Source organism: Girardinichthys multiradiatus, chromosome 19, assembly GCF_021462225.1.
Source record: "Girardinichthys multiradiatus isolate DD_20200921_A chromosome 19, DD_fGirMul_XY1, whole genome shotgun sequence".
Classification (NCBI taxonomy): Eukaryota; Metazoa; Chordata; class Actinopteri; order Cyprinodontiformes; family Goodeidae; genus Girardinichthys; species Girardinichthys multiradiatus.
In genome coordinates this window covers 814716-837044 of record NC_061811.1, presented here as the reverse complement: position 1 = coordinate 837044, position 22329 = coordinate 814716, and the positions used below count along the sequence as shown (strand labels likewise).

Below are 22329 nucleotides of genomic sequence, written 5' to 3'. Positions count from 1 at the left end.
AACCAGAATTAATATTTCATAATTTTACTGTAAAGGTTTGGAGAAATACACAACTACCCCAAATGTAGTATAAAACAGAGTCCATGTCAGGCAGATGGCATCCCATAATCCTGTGTGTTGTCCTCACAACCCGTGATACTTCCTTCCTCTCCTGTGCAGTTCCCTCACCACACTGTCCTCCTGAGACACAGAGTGCTTTCCACCGTGGCTCTGTAGACATCTGTAAGCAGCTGAGGAGATGAAGAAGAGCTGTTGTTGTACCTTCTTCAACAGGTGAGGGGCGTTTCTAGTCCAGGAGAGGTCAGAGGAGATCTGGATGCTCTTGAACTTTAACCTGTCCAGACCACTTCCCAGGATCTCATCGACCTCACCAAAAAGAAGCATTTGTCGTACTTTGTTGGGGTAGTTGTGTATTTCTCCAGAAACCTACAGTGAAATTATGAAATATTAATTCTGGTTATAATATAGATGACCCTCTAATATAATCTGAAGAGATTGTGTTGTCACCTCTCTTGGTTTTGGAGAAATAAATTCCTGAAAGTGGGACAAATGCATATAATGGTTGAGCATTTTGAGGTATTTTGACAAGATATTTCTCCAAAACTGTACAGTAAAATATTAAATATTTATTCTTTTACATAAAACATGAATGTGAAAGTTGTAAAAATGTAATTAATATAAATGTTCTGTAGGTTACTTTTCTGTTTTCCTCTTATTTTCTCAACCGTTGCCAGGATCAGCGTCCTTTCTGCTCCATTACCGTAATGCACCTTGTATGGGCGGAGCTAATCTTTAAGAGAGAGCTGGTGTCGGCTGACGTCACCACGTATTTCTGACTGTCGGCTCAGTTTTCTTCTGTAGAGTTGATGTCTCCTCACTGAAGCGACGCTGCAAACCCTGCAGTTGGACCAGAAGTTCAGAGGTGGAGGGATCAGAGTCTGCTGCTTTAGTCAGCGCTAACCAATAGGGAAACGTCTTACAGCGTTCGTCTTTAGGCCCCGCCCAGGATGTTCATGTTTCCAGAACTCAAAATTTGTTGAGTTCAACCAAAAACAGAGTGTCAAAACCAAGAGAGTCGTAACCAAAGATTTTTGACCTGCGCAAATAAAAGTTTATGTTTTGCAAATAACTTTTTTCTCTTTGTGAGAAAAAAACTCTGAAAGTTTTGATCACAATTTAATATTTTTTGATTGAGATTAGTTTTTTGTTTGATTGAATAATATTGAGACAAATTTAACTCCATACCAAACCCAAGGCTCACACTGTTAAGAAGTGGACTGAGGAATCAAAGCAGACGCTACAGGTCTGCTTTGAACTGACTGGACTGTTTTTGAAACTTCAGCCACTGACTTAAACCAACTAACTGATGTGGTGACATCATACATCAGTTTCTGTGAGGACATGTGTGTGCAGACCAAGACCTTCTGCACCTTTGGGAACAATAAGCCATGGTTTACTCCACACCTCAGGAATCTGCGCAGGGAAAAGGAAGAAGCTCACAGCAGTGGAGATTGGGCGCGGTACAGGCAGGCCAGGAACAAACTAACAAAGGAGATCAAAACAGCTAAGAGAAGCTACAGTGAGAAGCTGAAGAACATCCTTTCTACTGGTGACACTTCAGCTGTATGGACTGGTCTGAGAAACCTGACTGCCTACAAGAGCCCCTCCACCCATCCTGAACAGAGTCGTCTCCTGGCCAACCGTCTGAATGGCTTCTACTGCAGACATGACAAGAAGCCATTCACACCTCAAATCATCTCCTCTACATCCCATTCAGGAACAAGTTCCTCCCATAAAGCAACCAACCCCCTACCATCAAATCCTCTGCCTGCACTAAAGATCTTTGAGGAAGATGTAAATAGGCTCTTTCAGCGCATGAAAACAAAGAAAGCTGGAGGACTTGATAACATCTCCCCATCATGTCTGAAAGCCTGCGCACATCAACTCGCTCCGACCTTCACAAGGATCTTCAACAAGTCACTGGAGAAATGTGAGGTTCCCTCCTGCCTCAAACGATCCACCATCATCCCGGTTCCCAAGAAACCCACCATCCTAGGATTAAATGACTACAGTCCTGTAGTCCTGACGTCTGTGGTCATGAAATCCTTTGAGCGGCTGGTGTTGAAGCACCTGAAAGACATCACAGGCCCTCTGCTGGACCTCCTGCAGTTTGCTCACCGAGCAAACAGGTCGGCAGATGATGCTGTTAACTTAGGTCTACACTTCATCCTGCAACACCTCGACCATCCAGGGACGTACACCAGGATCCTGTTTGTAGACTTCAGCTCGGCCTTCAACACCATCATACCAGACATCCATCACCAGAAGCTCACCCAGCTCAACGTCCCAGCCTCCACCTGTCAGTGGATCAACAGCTTCCTGATGGACCGACAGCTGCAGGTGAGACTGGGGAGCATCTTCTCCCGATCCAGATCAATAAGTACTGGTGCCCCCCAGGGGTGTGTTCTCTCCCCACTCCTCTTCTCTCTGTACACAAATGACTGCACCTCATCGGACTCGTCCGTGAAACTCCTGAAGTTTGCAGATGACACCACAGTCATTGGACTGATCCAGGACGGTGATGAGTCTACATACAGACAGCAGGTGGATCGGCTGGTCCACTGGTGCGGTCAGAACCACCTGGAACATAACTCACTCAAGACTGTGGAAATGGTGGTGGACTTTCAGAAGAACACCACCCCACATACCCCCCCCTCACCATCCTCAACAACACTGTCTGCTGTGGACCACTTCCGGTTCCTAGGAACCACCATTTGTCTGGACCTGAGATGGTCTTCACACATGGACACTGTTCAGAAGAAGGCCCAGCAGAGACTGTACTTCCTGAGGCAACTCAAGAAGTCCAACCTTCCACAGGAGCTGCTGGTCATCTTCTCCACTGCCATCATTCAGTCTGTCCTGTCTTCATCCATCTCAGTGTGGTTTGGATCATCCACCAAACAGGACAGGTCCAGACTGCAACGAATAATCAGGTCTGCAGAGAGAATAATCAGAGCTGACCTTCCCTCCATCCAGGACTTATACAGGTCAAGGGTCAAGAAAAGAGCTGCTAAAATCTCTGCAGACCCCACACACCCTGCACATAAACCGTTCAGAGTTTTACCTTCAGGTGGCGCTACAGAGCACTGTTCACTAAAACCAGCCGCCACAGAGACAGTTTCTTCCCCCAGGCTGTTTCTCTGTTGAACATTTAATAGAGTACAAAACAACAGCATACAGATGTTGCAAATGTACCTTTTTATTATATATTTGTATATTGTACATTTGTATATTATGTTTATTCTGTAATACAAAAACAGAACAAAAGAGCAAAGTGTACCGGAGTCAAATTCCTTGTTCGTATGTATGAACTTGGCAATAAAGCTGATTCTGATTCTCAGGGCTTACTCCACACATAGATAATAGCACAAACCCATAAACAGGACCTAGATTTCTGCATCATATGAAAAGTGTAAAACACAAATGTATTGTTCTTCCTTTAAACATGAATGGAGCTGGAGTTTGACAGATGTGATGAATAAAACTTCAGGGCTCCAGCAGCCGGAGTCAAATTCCAACGAACTTGGCAATAAAGCTGATTCTGATTTTAGGTAGACCTGTGGAGAACCTGTTGCAGTGATCAGTTCCACTAAAGATAAACGCATTGATCAGTTTCTCCAGATCCTGGTGGACATTAGTTCTTTAAACCTGAAAATTTCCATCAGGTAACAGATGGCTGACTTAGTGACTGTTTTTATGTGGTTCTGGTCTGAGTCCATCACTACACCCAGATTTCAGGCCTGATCAGTGGTCTCTAGCTGTAGTAACTGAAGCTGTGAGCTGACTCTTGATTGCTTTTCCGTTGGTCAAAAATAATGACCTCAGTTTTGTTTTTATTCAGCTGGAGAGAATTATGGCTCATCCACACATTGATTGGTTCCCTGCATCAACCCAACGCTTGAATAGGTCCATAGTCACCAGGTGACATTGTAATGCAGAGCTGTGGATCATCTGCGTAGCTACGGTAACCTATCTAGTTTGTTATGACCTGAGCTAGGAGGAGCATGTAGATACTGAATAGGAGGGATCCCAGGATGGAACCCTGGGGAACCCCACATTTGAATTTTGTACCAGAAAGACCGACCCAGTTCTCCAGTCACTCCAGTAATATACCGTGATCAACATGTTGAATGCTGCGTTGAGGTCCAATAATACCAGCATTGTGGTTCTTCCACAGTCTGCATTTATATGGATGTCACTGAGCACCTTGACAAGGGCAGTCTGGGTAATGTGAGCAGGAAGCCTGACTGGAAGACGTCTAAGCAGCTGCTCATTGTTAAGACGGTCTTTAACTGCTGGAACACAGCTTTTCAATAACCTGACTGATGAATGGGAGATGTGAAACGGGCCTAAGATTCTGCAGAAGCAACTTGCCCAGATTATTCATTTTAACAGTGATTTGCAGAACTGTTACATTTATAATTGACTCACTGAAGGCAAAGAAAGCAGTTATAATAAATCTAGCTTAGTAGAGAAGAATATTGTCCACACTTCGCCAGCAATAAGTCAGTCAGTCAGTCATTTTCTACCGCTTCTTCCATAGTGGGTCGCGGGGGAGCTGGTGCCTGTCTCCAGCAGTCTATGGGCAAGAGGCGGGGTACACCCTGGACAGGTCGCCAGTCCATCTCAGGGCAACACACAAACAACCACACACACACTTATTCATACACCTAAGGGCAATTTAGAGAGACCAATTAACCTAACAGGCATGTCTTTGGACTGTGGGAGGAAGCCGGAGTACCCGGTGAGAACCCACGCATGCACAGGGAGAACATGCAGACTCCATGCAGAAAGACCCCGGCCAGGAATTGAACCCAGGACCTTCTTGCTACAAGGCAACAGTGCTACAATAATAATCAGATTCTACTCAATGATCATTGTGCTTTTAACAGGCGGAGCATCGTCTAACCTTCACTCCCCCACCTTGTTATATAACTGTAATCATCTTAGATGAATTACTGTCCCAGTTACTGACCTAACCTCCACACCCCACCCACTGACAGTGGGCTGCTGGGTCCTACGGTCACATTAAAGCCAGTTACTGAAGTTGTACCTTGTGGCCACGGGGGGTAATGTCTTAGGTAGAAGCGGACCTCTGGGCTCCTGGCCCCCCACTGCTGAAGGAGATCCATCAACAGTAACTCCTGAGGGAGAGCTCGCTCTGCGAAGACAGAGGGTGAGGAGAAGAGAACATCACATTACTATGCTGTCATCTGGAGGCAAGAGACACTCTTTATCAATTATTAGAGCCTTATTTCTGTTAAACACTGTTCCTGAGCTTAAAGTTGGCCCAATCCGGCCCATTTCAGAGAGATCCAGCCTCTTATTCTATGGTGTCAAATTCAAGCCAAAACCCGATAGGAGCAATAAAGAAGATCACGAGCATCTCATTTTAATTCCAGGAGCCCACCCCGTGACCCATGTTGCTAACTGTGACCAGCTAATACAGCTGAGATGAAAACGTTTTTCAGGAAATCAGAGTTTGGTGAGTAAGGGCTTTATGAATTTATCATAGAACATTATGCATGTTTCATAGTTGCATCGGAATATGCATGTATTTATTCACAATATCACTTGGTCTGGAAAAAGACCGGTTAAAACGTTCAGTAGCTAATAGGTTAAGCTAACATTTAGCTGCCTTCTGCGAAGGGAATCAGCAGGGGATACAAGGGCTATAACCACCCAAACTCCAGTTGATATTGAGTGACAAATATAGAAATTATACAAATGATTTCCTGAAAAAAGTTTTCATCTCAGCTGTATTAGCTGGTCACGGTTAGCAACAGGGGTCACGGGGCGGGGATAGCGGAAAAGTGGCCAATAATAGGCAGGTAGATGTCTTTTTTTTTCTAAACAGCCAAATGTTTCACACGAGTGCGCAGGAGTAATCCACGTGTGAGCAGATTGATACACCAAGAGCACAGAAAGGAGCATCTCTGGCGCGCCTGTGTTGACTTTTGTGCCTGCAGCATAGAGTAGCGCTCGTGGTTATTGGATTGTGAGCGCGTTGGACTTCCAATGCGCGCATGGAACGTAATCCACGCGCTCCTGGAATTAAAATGAGCTGCTCGTGATCTTCTTTATTGCTCCTATTGGATTTTGGCGTGAATTTGACGCCATATTATTCACTCATTTATTTCTCAACTGAAGAATTGTTTAAACAACTTTAGATTTCTTTTAAACAATCGAACTTTACTAACAACTTTAAAACACATCTGCATGGTGATGCAGTTGCAGCAAGAAGGTCTTGGGTTCAAATCCTGGCCTGGGGTCTTTCTCCATGTGCATGCGTGGGTTCTCTCCGGGTACTCCAGCTTCCTCCCATAGTCCAAAAACATGACAGTTAGTTTCACCTGTGTCTTTAAATTGCCCTCAGGTCTGAGTGTGGACAGGAGACCTGGCCAATGACCACCCTGCCATCCTACAAGAATAAGTGGGTACAGACGGACGGAGATAGATAGATAGATAGATAGATAGATAGATAGATAGATAGATAGATAGATAGATAGATAGATAGATAGATAGATAGATAGATAGATAGATAGATAGATAGATAGATAGATAGATAGATAGATAGATAGATAGATAGATAGATAGATAGATAGATAGATAGATAGATAGATAGATAGATAGATAGATAGATAGATAGATAGATTAAAATGATGAAAATAAAAGATTAAAAACAGAATAAAATCAAGTAAAAGACAAAAATAAAAGGTTATTTTTAGTCAAATGTAAAAAATTAGGAGCTTTTCAGGATTTTACATCCTCGAGACAATAAGTTATTTCTTTGTGTCAGGGATGCATTGAACTGAGGATAGTCTGCTCTGCAATGGAAAGCAGTTTATGGTCCCAAGAGGCAGGAGATACAAGGAAAACAGCAGATGTCCAAGGATCAAGCCTTGTGGGACCTCACATGATGATGGAACAGATTTCTCTCCGCCAGGTTCAATCTGAACCACTCCAGTGCAGTACCACACATGCCTACACACAAACCAACCAACAGGTTAATGTATAAAGCCATTAAATCTCCGAGAACTGAGATCACATGGTCCCCTGAAACTGTGGCCAGAGAGATCTCCTTCTGTACAAGATTAACATGATCCTCTGTAACCCACGTGACCTTTTAACATTAAACCAAACTGGCATTTTAACAAAAGGATAGACACTTCAGGTCCACCATAGGTACACATGATACAATCACAGCAGAAAAAACTAGAGTTTCTCAACGCCAAATGCACTCATGCAGACATCGGCTTAGTGCATGCTGCTGCAAACACACAAACAGCATCCATGAAAAACTTGCTCCCTAAAGACATGGCCTCTTATCACACAGCAGCACTCTGACACACAGTCTGCACCACCATTTCTAATGTGTGGCTTTACACTGGTGCCCTCAAAGACACAAAACAACATTACAGGCATTTTTAGCACATCTGACTGTTCAGTAGCACCACAGGGCTGCAGGGCGACTGAATGAATGTAGGCCAAGCTCTGTGTCACACAATAAACAGGAGGGACTTAGTCCTGTTATTGATTAAACCAGCTGCAGCTGCATGATGGATCTGGCTGTATTATAATTAGCTTCAAAGCAAGGCAACTGGGCCTGGAGCTCATACTGTGATTATCCTGTCATGGAGCACCAGATTAGAACCATGTACACACTGTGATCCTCAAGCTGTCTGCAGTTATTTTGTGATGGATGTGCAGATATAGGTCAAGGCACTGCAAGGACAGCAAAATATCAACCCAGCCAATCTGCACAATTATTGCAGAATAAAACTCTCTGCTGAAGCTGCAGTTTCTGCAGCAACTGATGACGCTGCTCCTTGACCTTCTGCACTAAACCTTCAAAAACCACTTCAGGTCAGCTAAAACGAGGGAACCACAGAGTTCCCCACATCTGCTCTTCCTTCATCGCTGCAGATCTGAGATCTGCGGTCTCCAGACACATGAGCTAAGGCTGGATGGAAGATGACATGGATAGTGACAGGACTTTATTAATGAGATTACTATCAGATAATTATAATTAGAGACCAAGAATGAGTCATTACACCATATTTTCTAGTTCCACTGAAGCCCATAGAGAGCCTGCACCAATGAGTAAACCCCTTCCTATTCAAACAGCAAATAACATCATCTAATTTTCACAAAGGAAAAAATTCAAAGCAAGAAAAATGAGCAGAAATCCCCAAAAATAAATCAGAAAGAACTAAGGCAAAAATGACAAAACAAACTATCAAATAAACATGAAGGTAATAAATTAATTAACAAAATTAATGGATGGATGGACTGGATGGGACAGTAATTCATCTAAGATGATTATAGTAATATAATGAGGTGGGGGACTGAAGGTTAGACGATGTTCCGCCTGTTAAAATAATCAGCTTCAACTAAATGATCATTTAGTAGAAGCTGATTATTATTGCTGACAAAGTGTGGACAATATTCATCTCTACTAAGCTGGATCTCTTATAACTGCTGTCGTTGCCTTCAGTGAGTCAAATTCACAAATGAATTAACAAATATATGAAAACAGAAATTATAATGCTAATTAAAATAAAAAACAAATATAAATAAACGGTACAAGTAGAGTTTAAGAGTATATGTATTCCTACCAAGGATGTTTGGTCCAGATCTTTCGGTTCGGTACCGATCGGACAGTGTTGCATTAAAGCAGAACACATGTGGAACATTTATGTGCAGAACTGAGCACTCAGAGCAACGTTCTATAGGGCAACTTTAAAACGTGACACCAGCACCAAACAGAGAAGATGCCCAGCTGTCAGTGAAGTCTGTCTGGGATCATTTAGTTCCTCAGTCAGCTACAGTGGAGAAAGAAAGGTGATCAGAACCAGAACTTCCTGTCAGCATTTCTCAACAGAAATAAGGTACATAGCTCATCTGAAACCACATCACTGGTTCTAGTTCTGTCCAAATCCAGTTGCATTCAACTGGTCCAAAAAGATGACTGGCTTTCCCTCTGAAAGGAGGGTATATCCCAACAGCTGCACTTCATGGTGCATTCAAGGACAACTTGAACAAAACAGCTCCAAGGTAATTTTACCATATTTTATCATCAGATATCGACAGTCTTCTTCATCTATGCTGCCAGCGGCCATTTCCACTTATCCTTAATTAACTGAAAACAATCAACCCAAATGTCCACTCAGTTCTATATGGGACAGTCCCAGAACAAAATAAGGTGTGTTTCTACTGACTGAAGCATACCCAAAATGTCCTGAACAGAGCCTTAAAATCTAAAGAAGGTACCAAACTGGATCTTTGTGCACCTACAAACAAACAGATACATATTTCAAAATGAATAAAATAAGTACAAAGTGATTAATCAACCAGTCATCTTCTATACCGCTTCTTCCATAGTGGGTCGCGGGGAAGCTGGTGCCTATCTCCAACAGTCTATGGGCGGGAGGCGGGGTTCACCCTGGACAGGTCGCCAGTCCATCGCAGGGCAACACACAAACCACCACACACACACTCATACACACACAATTTAGAGCGACCAATAAACCTAACTGCCATGTCCTTGGACTGTGGGAGGAAGCCAGAGTACCCGGTGAGAACCCACGCATGCACGGGGAGAACATGCAAACTTTCAATTCAATTCAGTTTATTTATATAGCCCCAATTCAAAACACATGTTGTCTCAAGGTTCTTCACAACAGTCAGGTTCATACATTCTAATTAATCGTAATCATTGAACAGTTCAGTCAGATTCAGTTATTTATTCAAATTGGATAAAAAGTTTTTCTGTCTAAGGAAACCCAGCAGATTGCATCCAGTCAGTGACTTGCAGCATTCACTCCTCCTGGATGAGCATGTAGAGACAGTGGACAGTCACTGGTGTTGACTTTGCAGCAATCCCTCATACTGAGCATGCATGTAGCGACAGTGGAGAGGAAAAACTCCCTTTTAACAGGAAGAAACCTCCAGCAGAACCAGAACCAGGCTCAGTGTGAGCGGCCATCTGCCACGACCGACTGGGGGTTTGAGAGAACAGAGCAGAGACACAAAAAGAACAAAGAAGCACTGATCCAGGAGTACTTTCTATGGGAAGGAAAAGTAAATGTTAATGGATGTAGCTCCTTTAGTGGTTTCATCTAGAAAGAAAGAACAGATAAACTCTGATCCAGTTTTCAAGGTTAGAGTCTGAAAGAGAGAACATAGAGTTAGTTACAGTAGAAGCTCAGTCAGTAGCCATGTCTAGGAGAGAGAAAGGGTTAAACACTGAAAGACAGGGCTATGTGGATCATCTGTAGAAGGTGAGCATTAAGTTGTTGCCAGCAGAAGCTTGGACGATGCCCCTCTTCAGGAAGGTGTCACAGGTAGACACAGAGTCAGGCCAGGTGTAGCTTCTAGGAAGAGAAAATAGAGAACAAAGTTAAAAGCTGAAATAACAGCAAATAATGCAAAATTAGAGAGTAGTATGAGAATGTAGTGAAGAGGTTGAAAGTGGTCATTATGTCCTCCAGCAGCCTAAGCCTATAGCAGCATAACTACAGAGATAGTTCAGGATAAACTAAGCCACTCTAACTATAAGCTTTATTAAAAAGGAAAGTTTTAAGCCTAGCCTTAAAAGTAGACAGTTTGTCCATCTAGAGCTCACTGATGGTCATTGTTATACTAAAAACCACAAGGATTGGGATACGTCTCTCTGTCAGATTGACCATAACTATTGGAACAAACTCCATACAGAAAGACCCCCAGCCGGGATTCAAACACAGGACCTTCTTGCTACAAGGCAACAGCGCCACCATGCAGCCCCAAAGTGATTAAAAAGTGACAAAAAGTAAAGAAAAGAACACAATAAATATTGTAAAATTAAAAAAATATATAAAATAAAATAATCTAAGAAAAGGTGAATAAATAACACAGAAAATGGAAAATGAATAGAAAGGGAAAAAATTGACCTCAACCAGCATCGTTACTTTACCATGGCAACATTTTTTATGAAATAATGAATTTATTTTCAAAAACATGGTGATTTCTGATCTTAAAATTATTTTTGCAAAACAACTTCAAGCTAAAAAAGGACGCTTTTAAAATGCAGACACCAATGTTCACCTGCAGGCATCTCAAAAGGTAAGAAAAGCCAGATGTTTGACCTCTAGGACAGCAGAGGGCAGCTGAGGACCCTGCCCTCTATTATAGGAGACATATCCTGTATTAGCTGCTCATTGTGGACAGGGTCAGGGTCAGGCTACGGACTCACCATGTCCATTCCATACTTCTGCCAGGTGGCACTCGGCCTCGCCTGCCTCTTTGCAGTACTCCACCACGTCAGTCACTCGGGTTGCTGGTGTGACTGGGACCTCAGTTAGCATCTGCTGGGTTTCATTGAGGTAAACTGTCAGGATCACCTGCAACCATGGAAACAATAACACAAGATTCATTGTGGTGTTTTGATGACTGACCGGGCCTGGTTGATTAATTAACTCAACTAACTGCTGGCCGATATACAAACCAATGATTAGGGGGTCCAGTTGTAAACCATTAACACTTTGAGTGGTCCGTATGACTGGAAATGGGTTACATAAGTTCAGTCCATTTACCAGTTACCATTTAACAGACAATAAATACAATTAACTGACTTTACTCTTCATTTTCAGTCTCTACTGAAGTTTAGCTCATCAGTCCTCCAGGTATGTTGGAAAAGCTGCTGATGATGAACAAAACAAGAAGCTCAGTTGGGAAACGTTTTCCAGGACTTTCCTATAAATTTATTGAAATACAAATTATCTTTAAAATCTCATCATAGATTATGAAACAAAATCTGTTGAACAGAGAAAAGTGCAGGAACTCTTCTAGATATAAATGTTCACTGAGATTATTAACCACTGCACAGGATACAGTCCAAAACTATTCAAGCAGCTTGTTTCTTACAACAAATGAGACGGTGTTTCTCACAAGTTAATAAAACACCATAAAAGGAGGATTCATTTTAAAAGTTACATTTTTTGCTCTTTCATTTTTAAAAAGGCGTGTCAAAATCTTAATACCCTTCTCAATAATAAATGGAAACATTTTATAGTTTTATCCATTCAGCCCAGAGTGCAGAGAGCACGTGGCCAGTTCACTCCCAGAAATTCTTCTTTCCAAACTGGAACTGGGACAGAAGGTCAAAGGTTATATTTCCTACATAGAAGATAGAAATGTACACATGTGGTCTTCAGAAAGCTGTTCCACACCCAGGTCAACAATGTTTCTCACAGCAGCTGTTCTTGGCTGCCTCCCCCTCCTACCTGCTGACCAGAGCGGTTGCCATCATCATAGCAACCACTGACTCAGCATTAAATACGATTACTCAGCAGCAGCTCCTTTGTGTGTTAAGTTGGATTTAAAGACACCAGCAGCAAAATTTAAACTGGACTAGGTTTTGTTCTCTTTCAATATTTAATCTAAATGTTATTAAATATTTTCTAAAAATATTTGTAACATTCAGGTTTCAGCTGTAAACCCCTGCAACATGTCATCAGATCCTTACATTTCTGCAGCCAGAAGACTAAACACAGCATTCACGGAGGAACTTCCTGTGTTAACTCCATGATGTGACATCAGCGCTGATGTCATGACGGATCAGTGGTTCAGAGATATATTTAGGGTAATCTGGGATAGGAGAACACAGACTCTCTGAACACAGATACATGTTTCATATCAGCAGTGTTTCTCCCTCCTCTCCCTCCCACACATGAACAAACACACACTAATACTGTGTTTAGGTTGAGGACACACACACACACACACACACACTCTTGTTTTGCTATATGTAGTGAGGACCATGTGTTGACTTCCATTGATTTTCAGTCATTTTCAACCCTTTCTATGCCCTAACCCCGACAATAACCCTAAACCTAACCATTACCAGTTCATGCCTAACCCTAACCTTAACCTAAACTCAATTCACACCTTAGTCCTAAACCTAACCGTTAGCAAAATAGGTCGTGAGGACCAGCAAAATGCCCTCACTTTGGTACAAATGGTCCTCAATTTAATGGTTAAATCGGGAAAATGGTTCTCACTGTGATGCCAAGACAGGAACACACACACACACACACACACACCCTACAATTCAGTTTAATTCAAATTCAACCATACTTTATTAATCCCAAAGGGAAATTAAATGTTGTTGTAGCTCATATTATGAAGGTTTCTTCAAAGAGCCGTTGTAGATGCTGATGGCTGTGGGCAGGAAGGATCTCCTGTAGCGCTCCGTCTTACAGCAGATCTGAAGAAGCCTCTGACTGAAGACACTCTGTTGTTGTAGGACAGTCTCATGAAGAGGATGCTCAGGGTTCTCCATAATGTTCTTCATTTTGTGAAGAATCCTTCTTTCCACAATGATCTCCAGAGGTTCCAGAGGAGTCCCCAGAACAGAACCAGCCTTCTTTATCAGCTTGTTGAGCTTTTTTAAGTTCCTGGCTCTGATGCTGCTTCCCCAGCAGATGATGGAGAAGAGATCACACTTTACACAACAGACTTATAGAAGATCTGCAGCATCTTGCTGCAAACACCAAAGGATCTAAGCTTCCTCAAGAAGTACAGTCTGCTCTGTCCCTTCTTGTAGATGGCTTCACAGTTGCATCTCCACTCTAGTCTGTTGTCCAGGTGAACACCGAGGTATTTATACTCCTCCACCACCTCCACTTCTTCTCTCATGATAGAAATAGTTTTTTACTTATTCCTGTTTCTCTTAAAATCTACAATCATCTCCTTTGTTTTAGTCACGTTCAAAATGAGATGATTGTTTCCACACCATGCCACAAAGAGGTCCACCACCTTCCTGTACTCATCTTCTTGTCCATCTCTGATCCACCAACAACTGCAGAATCATCTGAGTATTTCTGCAGATGACAGGAGTCTGTCTGGTACTGGAAGTCTGAGGTGTACAGAGTGAAAAGGAATGGTGAGAGTACAGTCCCCTGTGGTGCTCCTGTGCTGCTGACTACCTGGTTAGACTCACAACCCTTCAGTCTCACAAACTGTGGTCTGTTTGTCAGGTAGTCTTTGATCCAGGAGATTGTTGAGGCCTCCACCTGAGTCTTCTGGAGTTTCTGACAAAGAAAACCAGGTTGGATTGTATTAAATGTTCTGGAGAAATCAAAGAACATGATCCTCACAGTGCTGCTGGCTTTGTCCAGATGACAGTGGGTTTGTTGAAGCAGGTGTATGATGGCATCTTCAACTCCAACTCCACCGTGAAAAGCAAACTGATTTAGTTTATTGTTTGCTTACTCAGGTGGGACAAATTAACAGTGATATTATTAATAACTAAAGAGATTAATTTTCACTAAATGCCACAAACTAAAAGCACAATTCCCTGTAGCATTGTGGGAAGTAAACCAGTAAAAATTTTCACTTTCTCAACAAGTAAAAAAGCCATTTGTTGCACTGTTTAAAAGTCCAAATATGTCTCCATTCAGGCAATAAATCACAGAAATCAGGTTTCACATTAGTGGCTGCAGTCTTAGAAAAATGCTTAAATGGTGTTGGCCCCATGTACTGCTTATCTTTATCATTTTCTCTTCCTTGATTAAATATTATAATTCATTTGGTGAACATCTCTGAGAAACATCTCATTCTACATGAACATGCTGCATATGTCTGGACATTAACTGCTCTAAGAAGATTTAGCTTGACTCCATGTGTTTCTCATGATGAGAATCATGATGAGACAGCTTTCCAGCAGCACTTGAATGTTGAGTGACTCTGAACACATCATCATCTGGAGAATCTTTTAATTTATACAGAAACTACAAACTACTGGTTTCACTCTGGTTCTGACTGGGCATTTACAATTACTCCATCAAAATTTCATCCAACCCAGCCCATCCACCTGCAGTGGTTAGGAATAATATCTGCTGTGAACCCTTAGTCCTACCCAAGGTCTCCTCATAAGTAGACATTTCTGAAACTCCTCCCTTAGACGGGTCCAGAAAGCATCCTGATGCCCGAACCACCTCAGTGACTCTACTCTGAGCTTCCCAGCCCATCCCTGAGTCTGACTCCCACATACCCCTGAAGTACCCCACATGGGTCCAGTTCACAACCTTCCTTCTGTAATACACATTTGAGTCCAATAAAAGTCAAAGTTCTCCTAATCAGCAAGAAGCAATACCTCCAGGTTACCAACAGTCTATCAGAGGTGGTACAGGCATAATGGCTGATGATGCCAAATAAAGAAAGGTTTTGGCACTTGTCTTTGGACACCAAAGGGAGCATGAGATGTTCAACAAGAAACATAAAGAAATTCTGGTTTGAAAATGGCTCAAGTTTGAGGAAAAAACCACAAGAACATCTGGAGCTACAAATGGCAAAACTAAAGCCAAGCTGAACAAGTTCATGTGGACTGTACAGAATCCGGTACCTGCTGAGAGCTCTGTAAAAATACACTAACGAACCAGAGCATTAAACACCACCGAAGTCACCTCAGTAAAGTGTACTGTTAGAACCTATCGGGACCCTGATCTGTAAGACCCATCAAACCATTTTCAATGACATCCCGGTATGTCTGTCAGCAGGGACCGGTTCCAGCAGGATAATGTGTCCCGAATACTGTGGCAGTAATTTGAATCCAGAAACTACAACATGCACGACTTGCAGCTTCAAAATGACTCATAAAGACCTGCTGCTTTTACACATAAATCAGGCCATGCATGCCTCTGTCAGTGTGGAGGAGTGGTGAGGCAGTTTGGATGTAGAAATCCTATCTGCTACCAACACTCTATGGACCTCTGATATGAACACCAGAGGTCCACTGAGACTATCAATAGTCTTTGGTAGATCAGGGTCAGAAAAAGGCTCAATAAGTTGAGGAATTATCAAAAGTGTCCTGTTGAACTTTAAAGATACAGTTCCTATGAGCTCTTCTAAGTGGAACAGCATGATCTGATAATGAGGATGACATTTCTGTCAGTCCGACCCAGTAACACACACAGGGGCAGATTAGTCAGTGGTTTCTTAAATGCCTCAGCAGCTGGATGAAGTGACTCTGGTTATTTTCAGCACATTCAGAGATAGAAAGAGAGGAGCTGCCTCTCCATGTTAGTCGCTCAGTGCGTTGATTCCATGGGGACATTTCAACTCTGTGGTTTAGTTTAAATTAGATGGAATGGCCCCTCTCTCTCATGCACCTTGCTGTATCTATACTTATGACATATTTTAGCAATAATAAAGCAGGTCATAAAGAATACATCAAAGACTGAGAAGGTCTTCAGGCTCAAACTCACCCATGGTGTGCAGGGTTTACTTCTGCTGCAGGTTTGGACCTTCTTCTTTGGGTTCCTGCACTTATTCAGTTGAAGTTTTTTTGACCGAGAAACAACTCGCTCCAGCAGCCACCTCCAAAAGCGCTTCATCAGAAGACCATCGACCAAACGTGTGAATGTTTGCACACGTGTGTGTGCTATGACATTATTAGACGTGTTGTAATGAGAGGTGAGGGTGTGAGGTGTGTGTCTATGTGTGGTCGGAGCAGCAGATATAAAGAATGTCAGTGAGGGAGGAGAGCAGAGGGGGTGTCAGCTGTCAGTAAATGAGAGGAGGTGCGGAAAGGGTGAGGAGGGGAGAAAGATGGAAGAAGAAAGACAAGCTGGACATTTTTAAAAGTGATTAAGCTTTTGTTTGTTTTTCTTCTAAACTTAATATCCTACGACACAAAATGTTGCAATGGTTGGAGCAATTAAACCACATATTTATGGTACTGTGCCAAGTTTCATGTCCTCCCTCAACTGTTTTCATTTTAAAGAGAATTTATCTTATTTTCCTTTTCCTTTTCAGAGGAGTACAGACTGGTAGCTCATCGTCTCATTTCCACCTCTGAAATCCAGAAATATGCAAGAGAAAAGGTCTGAAAGAATAAAAGCGAGGCCGAGGCAGATGATGATATTTCAGGTATGTCCAGGCAGATACAAGCTGAGCAGCGACTCATTGGAATGCAGTTCAACACAGACGGCCATTAAAGCAGCAGCCTGTCAACACACACTATGATCTGTTACAGAAAACACTGCTTCTGCTTTTCAGGATGGAAATAAATACTGTTCATTCTCAACCATAACTTTGATAACTTAACAACATAAAAGCACATAATTCATACAATGACTGTTCCAAATGAAATCAACGAGGGGCTGAAAAAGCATTTCAGAGATTAGAATAAAGGCCATTTAACAAGACTGAGCAAATCCTTTACAACCAAATTATAGTGATAATAACAGGCAGTGATAATCTCACCTCACCTCACCTGACCTGACCTCACCTGACCTCACCTGACCTCACCTCACCTGACCTCAACTCACCTGACCTCACCTCACCTGACCTCACCTGACCTGACCTCACCTGACCTGACCTCAACTCACCTCACCTGACCTCACCTCACCTGACCTGACCTCACCTGACCTGACCTCACCTCACCTCACCTGACCTCACCTGACCTGACCTCAACTCACCTCACCTGACCTCACCTCACCTGACCTGACCTGACCTGACCTCACCTGACCTGACCTCAACTCACCTCACCTGACCTCACCTGACCTCACCTGACCTGACCTCACCTCACCTCACCTGACCTCACCTCACCTGACCTCACCTCACCTCACCTGACTTCACCTCACCTGACCTCACCTGCCCTGACCTCAACTCACCTCACCTGACCTCACCTCACCTGACCTCACCTGACCTGACCTCAACTCACCTCACCTGACCTCACCTCACCTCACCTGACCTCACCTGACCTGACCTCAACTCACCTCACCTGACCTCACCTCACCTCACCTGACCTGACCTCACCTGACCTCACCTCACCTGACCTCAACTCACCTGACCTCACCTCACCTGACCTCACCTGACCTCACCTGACCTGACCTCACCTGACCTGACCTCAACTCACCTCACCTGACCTCAACTCACCTCACCTGACCTCACCTGACCTGACCTCACCTGACCTGACCTCACCTCACCTCACCTGACCTCACCTGACCTGACCTCAACTCACCTCACCTGACCTCACCTCACCTGACCTGACCTCACCTGACCTGACCTCACCTCACCTCACCTGACCTCACCTGACCTCACCTCACCTGACCTCACCTCACCTCACCTGACTTCACCTCACCTGACCTCACCTGCCCTGACCTCAACTCACCTCACCTGACCTCACCTCACCTGACCTCACCTGACCTGACCTCAACTCACCTCACCTGACCTCACCTCACCTCACCTGACCTGACCTCAACTCACCTCACCTGACCTCACCTGACCTCACCTGACCTGACCTCACCTGACCTCACCTCACCTCACCTGACCTCACCTGACCTGACCTCACCTCACCTGACCTCACCTGCCCTGACCTCAACTCACCTCACCTGACCTCACCTCACCTGACCTGACCTCAACTCACCTCACCTGACCTCACCTCACCTGACCTCACCTGACCTGACCTCACCTGACCGGACCTCACCTCACCTCACCTGACCTCACCTGACCTCAACTCACCTCACCTGACCTCACCTCACCTGACCTGACCTGACCTGACCTCACCTGACCTGACCTCAACTCACCTCACCTGACCTCACCTCACCTGACCTGACCTCACCTCACCTCACCTGACCTCACCTCACCTCACCTGACCTCACCTCACCTGACCTCACCTCACCTCACCTGACCTCACCTCACCTGACCTCACCTGCCCTGACCTCAACTCACCTCACCTGACCTCACCTCACCTGACCTCACCTGACCTCAACTCACCTGACCTCACCTCACCTGACCTCACCTGACCTCACCTGACCTGACCTCAACTCACCTCACCTGACCTCACCTCACCTGACCTGACCTCACCTGACCTCACCTCACCTGACCTCACCTGCCCTGACCTGACCTCACCTCAACTCACCTCACCTGCCCTGACCTCACCTGACCTGACCTCACCTACCTGACCTCACCTCACCTGACCTCACCTCACCTGACCTCACCTCACCTGACCTCACCTCACCTCACCTGACCTCACCTGACCTCACCTCACCTGACCTCACCTGACCTCACCTGACCTGACCTCACCTGACCTGACCTCACCTCACCTGACCTGACCTCAACTCACCTCACCTGACCTCACCTCACCTGACCTGACCTGACCTGACCTCACCTGACCTGACCTCAACTCACCTCACCTGACCTCACCTGACCTGACCTCACCTGACCTGACCTCACCTCACCTCACCTCACCTGACCTCACCTCACCTGACCTCACCTGCCCTGACCTCAACTCACCTCACCTGACCTCACCTCACCTGACCTCACCTGACCTCAACTCACCTGACCTCACCTCACCTGACCTCACCTGACCTCACCTGACCTGACCTCAACTCACCTCACCTGACCTCACCTCACCTGACCTGACCTCACCTGACCTCACCTCACCTGACCTCACCTGCCCTGACCTGACCTCACCTCAACTCACCTCACCTGCCCTGACCTCACCTGACCTGACCTCACCTACCTGACCTCACCTCACCTGACCTCACCTCACCTGACCTCACCTCACCTGACCTCACCTCACCTCACCTGACCTCACCTGACCTCACCTCACCTGACCTCACCTGACCTCACCTGACCTGACCTCACCTGACCTGACCTCACCTCACCTGACCTGACCTCAACTCACCTCACCTGACCTCACCTCACCTGACCTGACCTGACCTGACCTCACCTGACCTGACCTCAACTCACCTCACCTGACCTCACCTGACCTGACCTCACCTGACCTGACCTCACCTCACCTCACCTGACCTCACCTCACCTGACCTCACCTCACCTCACCTGACTTCACCTCACCTGACCTCACCTGCCCTGACCTCAACTCACCTCACCTGACCTCACCTCACCTGACCTCACCTGACCTGACCTCAACTCACCTCACCTGACCTCACCTCACCTCACCTGACCTCACCTGACCTGACCTCAACTCACCTCACCTGACCTCACCTGAACTCACCTGACCTGACCTCACCTGACCTCACCTCACCTCACCTGACCTGACCTCACCTCACCTCACCTGACCTCACCTGCCCTGACCTCAACTCACCTCACCTGACCTCACCTCACCTGACCTGACCTCAACTCACCTCACCTGACCTCACCTCACCTGACCTGACCTCACCTGACCTGACCTCACCTCACCTCACCTGACCTCACCTGACCTCAACTCACCTGACCTGACCTGACCTGACCTCACCTGACCTGACCTCAACTCACCTCACCTGACCTCACCTCACCTGACCTGACCTCACCTCACCTGACCTGACCTCACCTCACCTCACCTGACCTCACCTGACCTCAACTCACCTCACCTGACCTCACCTCACCTGACCTGACCTGACCTCACCTGACCTGACCTCAACTCACCTCACCTGACCTCACCTCACCTGACCTGACCTCACCTCACCTCACCTGACCTCACCTGACCTCACCTGACCGGACCTCACCTCACCTCACCTGACCTCACCTGACCTCAACTCACCTCACCTGACCTCACCTCACCTGACCTGACCTGACCTGACCTCACCTGACCTGACCTCAACTCACCTCACCTGACCTCACCTCACCTCACCTGACCTGACCTCACCTCACCTCACCTGACCTCACCTCACCTCACCTGACCTCACCTCACCTGACCTCACCTCACCTCACCTGACCTCACCTCACCTGACCTCACCTGCCCTGACCTCAACTCACCTCACCTGACCTCACCTCACCTGACCTCACCTGACCTCAACTCACCTGACCTCACCTCACCTGACCTCACCTGACCTCACCTGACCTGACCTCAACTCACCTCACCTGACCTCACCTCACCTGACCTGACCTCACCTGACCTCACCTCACCTGACCTCACCTGCCCTGACCTGACCTCACCTCAACTCACCTCACCTGCCCTGACCTCACCTGACCTGACCTCACCTACCTGACCTCACCTCACCTGACCTCACCTCACCTGACCTCACCTCACCTGACCTCACCTCACCTCACCTGACCTCACCTGACCTCACCTCACCTGACCTCACCTGACCTCACCTGACCTGACCTCACCTGACCTGACCTCACCTCACCTGACCTCAACTCACCTCACCTGACCTCACCTCACCTGACCTGACCTGACCTGACCTCACCTGACCTGACCTCAACTCACCTCACCTGACCTCACCTGACCTGACCTCACCTGACCTGACCTCACCTCACCTCACCTGACCTCACCTCACCTGACCTCACCTCACCTCACCTGACTTCACCTCACCTGACCTCACCTGCCCTGACCTCAACTCACCTCACCTGACCTCACCTCACCTGACCTCACCTGACCTGACCTCAACTCACCTCACCTGACCTCACCTCACCTCACCTGACCTCACCTGACCTGACCTCAACTCACCTCACCTGACCTCACCTGACCTGACCTCACCTGACCTCACCTCACCTCACCTGACCTGACCTCACCTCACCTGACCTCACCTGCCCTGACCTCAACTCACCTCACCTGACCTCACCTCACCTGACCTGACCTCAACTCACCTCACCTGACCTCACCTCACCTGACCTGACCTCACCTGACCTGACCTCACCTCACCTGACCTCACCTGACCTCAACTCACCTGACCTGACCTGACCTGACCTCACCTGACCTGACCTCAACTCACCTCACCTGACCTCACCTCACCTGACCTGACCTCACCTCACCTGACCTGACCTCACCTCACCTCACCTGACCTCACCTCACCTGACCTGACCTCACCTGACCTGACCTCAACTCACCTCACCTGACCTCACCTCACCTGACCTGACCTCACCTCACCTGACCTGACCTGACCTGACCTCACCTGACCTGACCTCAACTCACCTCACCTGACCTCACCTCACCTGACCTGACCTCACCTCACCTCACCTGACCTCACCTCACCTCACCTCACCTGACCTCACCTCACCTGACCTCACCTCACCTCACCTGACCTCACCTCACCTGACCTCACCTGCCCTGACCTCAACTCACCTCACCTGACCTCACCTCACCTGACCTCACCTCACCTGACCTCAACTCACCTGACCTCACCTCACCTGACCTCACCTGACCTGACCTCACCTGACCTCACCTGACCTGACCTCAACTCACCTCACCTGACCTCACCTCACCTGACCTGACCTCACCTGACCTCACCTCACCTGACCTCACCTGCCCTGACCTGACCTCACCTCAACTCACCTCAC

The 22329-nt window shown here is 46.1% G+C and overlaps 1 protein-coding gene across 1 annotated transcript in view; it reads right to left on the bottom strand.

Annotated features, from left to right (window-relative positions):
• LOC124884958 (apoptosis-stimulating of p53 protein 1-like) overlaps positions 1 to 16548 on the bottom strand; it is a 49315-nt gene extending 32767 nt beyond the window's left edge. The window contains exons 1-3 of the mRNA XM_047393030.1: positions 16308 to 16548; positions 11294 to 11441; positions 5114 to 5221 (exon numbers count right to left, since the gene is read on the bottom strand). Coding sequence (XP_047248986.1) covers positions 5114 to 5221; positions 11294 to 11441; positions 16308 to 16436 — 385 coding nt within the window. The 5' untranslated portion in view covers positions 16437 to 16548. The remainder of the gene's footprint in view (positions 1 to 5113; positions 5222 to 11293; positions 11442 to 16307) is intronic.
• Between the last annotated feature and the right edge of the window lie 5781 nt (positions 16549 to 22329).